Source organism: Sinocyclocheilus rhinocerous, unplaced genomic scaffold (genome assembly GCF_001515625.1).
Source record: "Sinocyclocheilus rhinocerous isolate Xijiao unplaced genomic scaffold, SAMN03320098_v1.1 scaffold3825, whole genome shotgun sequence".
Classification (NCBI taxonomy): domain Eukaryota; kingdom Metazoa; phylum Chordata; class Actinopteri; order Cypriniformes; family Cyprinidae; genus Sinocyclocheilus; species Sinocyclocheilus rhinocerous.
In genome coordinates this window covers 88029-92738 of record NW_015641499.1, presented here as the reverse complement: position 1 = coordinate 92738, position 4710 = coordinate 88029, and the positions used below count along the sequence as shown (strand labels likewise).

Below are 4710 nucleotides of genomic sequence, written 5' to 3'. Positions count from 1 at the left end.
ATTTTTGGGTGAAAAAAAAAATATATATATATATATATATATAAAGTTGTAAATATGTATGTAAAGTTGTAAATAAAAAAGATTATTGTGGCATGTTTACAAGAAATTCTATTTCCTTTTCCTTTTTTTTCTTTATACTATTGCTTAATAATTCATGTTACTTGCCATAATTACTTGGTATTTACTGTAAATGTGATTTTTTTTTCCTGTGCAGTAGGTTTGATATTTTGTTATATTAAGCAAAGACATTCATGAACTTGTAAGGGTCTGAATACTTTTTATGATTAAGAGATACAAAGTAAAAAAAAATCTAATAAATGAAAAAAGTGGAAACAGTTATTATACAAGCTAACTCAGCAAGTAACTCTTGTAAATTCAAATGCCTCCATTTCTCTGTTTTTGTGCTTGTCAAGATAATCTTCAGATAATGTGTGGATTTCGGTTACATAATTATTTGCCGAATCAGAAGGTAAAAGACACATTAGAAATCTGCACAGCTCGTGTTTCAGGGCAAACAGAGTGTAAACACCTGCTCCAGAGCCCTCGGGGTGTGCTAGTGAAAGCTGCTGTCTTCACAGGAGACTAGCTGCCAGCGCTCGCAACTTCACAGAGTAACACTCACCAGAAGTCTGAGTGTATCTCAAACAGGATCTCAGCCTTAATGGACATGTTTCCTGTGACACTTAATGAAGCGGCCAAAATACTGTGTGGCTATATATATATATATATATATATATATATATATATATATATATATGTCATGTGTCATGTGTATAAATGTGTCATGACGCGTCTCAACCAATGAGAGCATTTAGGGTGGACCTAAGACTGCAGCAGCGCTCACATGAATGCTCCCGAAATTTTTTTTAGAATCAATATTCACAAACCACTGTTCACTGTTATTTTTAACAGAAAAGAATGCAATGTACTCGTAATCACTACTTCATAAGTGGGAAATAGGAAGTTTCCGATAGCACGTGAAGACAGCAGAGAAGCGCTCTCGCTCAGCACAGTGAAGTGCATCGTTTTGTTAACTTTGTGGTTTATTATTTTGAGTCGTTTGGGACGTGGTGACACACGGCCCTCTCACAATATATTGCTTTACAGATCTATCACTCTTGCCGCTCAGAAATGTTCACGCAATCATGCTGCATGTATCAGAAGTTCCGCGCACGGGTGCGGTTTGCGCTCACACTAAATATGTACCACACCCGAGCCCAACTGAACCGTGCTCTGGCCCACCTCTTCCAACCGAGCCAGGGACGGCTAAACGAACCGCGCCCGAGCGTGGCACAAAGCGATCACACTAGTCAAACAAACCGGGCTTTGGGGGTCAAACGCGCTCGGGCTCGGTTAAGATTGCCTAGTGTGCGTACACCCTATTCTCCCTCATCCCGCACACACGAGTCTCTAGACCCGGCCGCACCCGCACTCGCCCATCAAGTGTTGTCCCGTATCGCACTCTGCTGCGTTGGGTCTCGCGATAGTGCAGGTCTCTATTCGGAAGGTGCCTGTTATAATGTTATGATCAAGGCTCTGGACTTTCCATATAAAGATTATACACATATTGTACACACTTAGAATTATACATGTTATGTTAGTTTAAGGAGCTTCTATCTATTAAAATTACTTTTATTAGTGTTTATTAGCATTTAGTATTCTTAATTCCTGTAATTATTCTTATTTTATTATAATATTAGCCAATGTTCCATGTGCCCATTCATTACATTCACACTTTAATAGGTTATATAAAATTAAATTAAAAAAATTAAATTACATTTTGAATTAATATATATATATATAATTGTGTAGCCATATATATATATATATAAATGGCTACACAACATTTTTCATTTCAATCCCAAAACATTCTGATTGTAACAGGTTTTGTACAAAACATGTTTTGAAATAAAAGTGTCAAATGTTAATTCTTAACTTTTATGTTAACTGTATTTAACTAAATTATCATATGACAACATACAGTACACTACGGTGAGCGTGATTTCACCAAGTACAACATGTTCCTGGATCAACATCCTTGTTGATCCTGGAACATCATTCCAATCAACCAATCAGAATTGAGGGATAACTTTTCAGGAAATGTCAGTTTTAGGCTTACAATCAGGATTAGGTGCTTCTACACCCTTGTTAATCAGCTATCATTTCACACTGATTTTAGGAATAAATTATGGGTAAGGTTAGGTTTAGGGGTAGGGATTGGGTTAAGTCTGTATTTTTGGACAGTAATGTTGATCCAGGAACATGTCTTACTTGGCAAAATCACGGCGACCAGTACACTACAGTACAATTCAAATGTCTGGGGTGTTTTTTTTTTGTTTTGTTTTTTTGAAGGAAGTGTCTTATGCTCACCTCGGCTGCATTTATTTGATCAAAAATACTGTAAAAACTGTAATATTGTGAAATATTATTACAATTGCAAACATCTGTTGTCTATTTAAATATAATTTAATATATAATTTATTCCTGTGATGCAAAGCTGAATTTTCAGCATCATTACTCCAGTCTTCAGTGTCACACGATCCTTCAGAAAACATTCTAATATGCTGATTTGCTTTCTTATACATTTCTTATTTTTATCAATGCTGAAAACAGTTTGAACATAAAATTCAAATGAACAGCATTCATTTTAAATAGAAATCTTTTGTATATTATAAATGTTAGTGTCACTTTTGATCGATTTTTTTTGCATCCTTGATGAATAAAAGTGTACATTTCTTCCCCCAAAACGTTTAAAGGGTATTGTACATTTTACTAGTGTTTGTGGTAGGAAAAATCTTAGACCTTTTCTGATTTGTCTCGTTTCTTAGACGATGGAGCCGGTGGACCAGCTCCTGCAGAGTGTGGATCCTGCCAAAGACAGAGAGCTCTGGGTAAAGGAACACAAGACGGGGGATCTGAGACCTGTGGACATGGACATCTAGACAAAAAACACTCACACACACACACACACACACACACACGCATTATACTATATGAATCTACCTGCATGCCTGTCTACCTGAGTACTTCAACCTCTCAGCCAAAGCCATACAGGTATCACCCCTTGAAGCACTGCTTGTTTTGTGGATTTCCACTGAAAATATTAGATAATTACAAACTCAAAGCTTTATAGAAGATTTTCTTAATGTCATGTGGAACGAGTGGAGGGAAAGGACAGCAGCACAGCAGACGCATTATGATACTGAGTAGCCATCCATATAATCCTGCATGTCCTTTTAATAAGATGCTACTTAAGACTTCTCGTTATGTCTATTATACATTAACATGATTCAAGTAGTCGAGGCACCATTGATATAGATCTGAACAAACACTGTACAGTAAAACACCTCTTTGTTTATTTGCCAAGTTTCATCCAATCAATTTTTTTTATCTTTTTGGTGTTGAAATAGTGTACGCACATTGAACTACACAGCTAGTTTGCAGATATTTACAGTTGCCTGGACTAAAGTGTGAGTCAGACGTGTAAATGGACAGCTTCAGGATGCCACATAGGTGTTCAAAAACCTCAAAAAGGATTAATCCTTTTTAAAGCATGTCATTGTTTAGTATTGTTAAATCTTTATTGTATTCTTAATTGTTTTTGTTACAAGACGGAGGATCTGAGACCTTTGGACATGGACATCTAGACAAAAAACACTCACACACACACACACACACACACGCATTATACTATATGAATCTACCTGCATGCCTGTCTACCTGAGTACTTCAACCTCTCAGCCAAAGCCATACAGGTATCATCCCTTGAAGCACTGCTTGTTTTGTGGATTTCCACTGAAAATATTAGATAATTACAAACTCAAAGCTTTATAGAAGATTTTCTTAATGTCATGTGGAACGAGTGGAGGGAAAGGACAGCAGCACAGCAGACGCATTATGATACTGAGTAGCCATCCATATAATCCTGCATGTCCTTTTAATAAGATGCTACTTAAGACTTCTCGTTATGTCTATTATACATTAACATGATTCAAGTAGTCGAGGCACCATTGATATAGATCTGAACAAACACTGTACAGTAAAACACCTCTTTGTTTATTTGCCAAGTTTCATCCAATCAATTTTTTTTATCTTTTTGGTGTTGAAATAGTGTACGCACATTGAACTACACAGCTAGTTTGCAGATATTTACAGTTGCCTGGACTAAAGTGTGAGTCAGACGTGTAAATGGACAGCTTCAGGATGCCACATAGGTGTTCAAAAACCTCAAAAAGGATTAATCCTTTTTAAAGCATGTCATTGTTTAGTATTGTTAAATCTTTATTGTATTCTTAATTGTTTTTGTTTTTTTTGGTTTTTTTTGCAACAAGGAAGTTTTTAATGCTATTTTCACAAACTCCACATAAACTGCTGGCGAATCAACAGCCTTCCTTAAGAGAGAGGGGTCAGGTTGCTTTGGTTAAGTATGGAATTGATATATTTTCATATTTGTGCAGATTTATTTTACAGAAAAGCATGTTTTGTCTAAATGTAGGACTAGTTGTGTATGGTTAATGGATGTGTAAGTTGAGTGGTGCTGGTTAGTCCATTGATTGTGTTCATGGAAGACGTGTCAACTAGCCAGGACTCGATAGCAAAGTCATATAATTTTTCCCAGTTGAAGCCAAGAAATCCCCTTATGCAGCCAGAGTTACTCTGTTGGCGTCTAAATTTCTTCTGTAGGTTGCTCTAAAGCAGTTTATAGACTGT

At 36.4% G+C, this 4710-nt stretch overlaps 1 protein-coding gene across 1 annotated transcript in view; it reads left to right on the top strand.

Moving 5' to 3' along the window:
• LOC107755169 (growth arrest-specific protein 7-like) overlaps positions 1–3550 on the top strand; it is a 30719-nt gene extending 27169 nt beyond the window's left edge. Inside the window, exon 10 of the mRNA XM_016571875.1 lies at positions 2829–3550. Within this exon, the coding sequence (XP_016427361.1) occupies positions 2829–2942 (114 nt within the window). The 3' untranslated portion in view covers positions 2943–3550. The remainder of the gene's footprint in view (positions 1–2828) is intronic.
• Positions 3551–4710: the final 1160 nt, after the last annotated feature.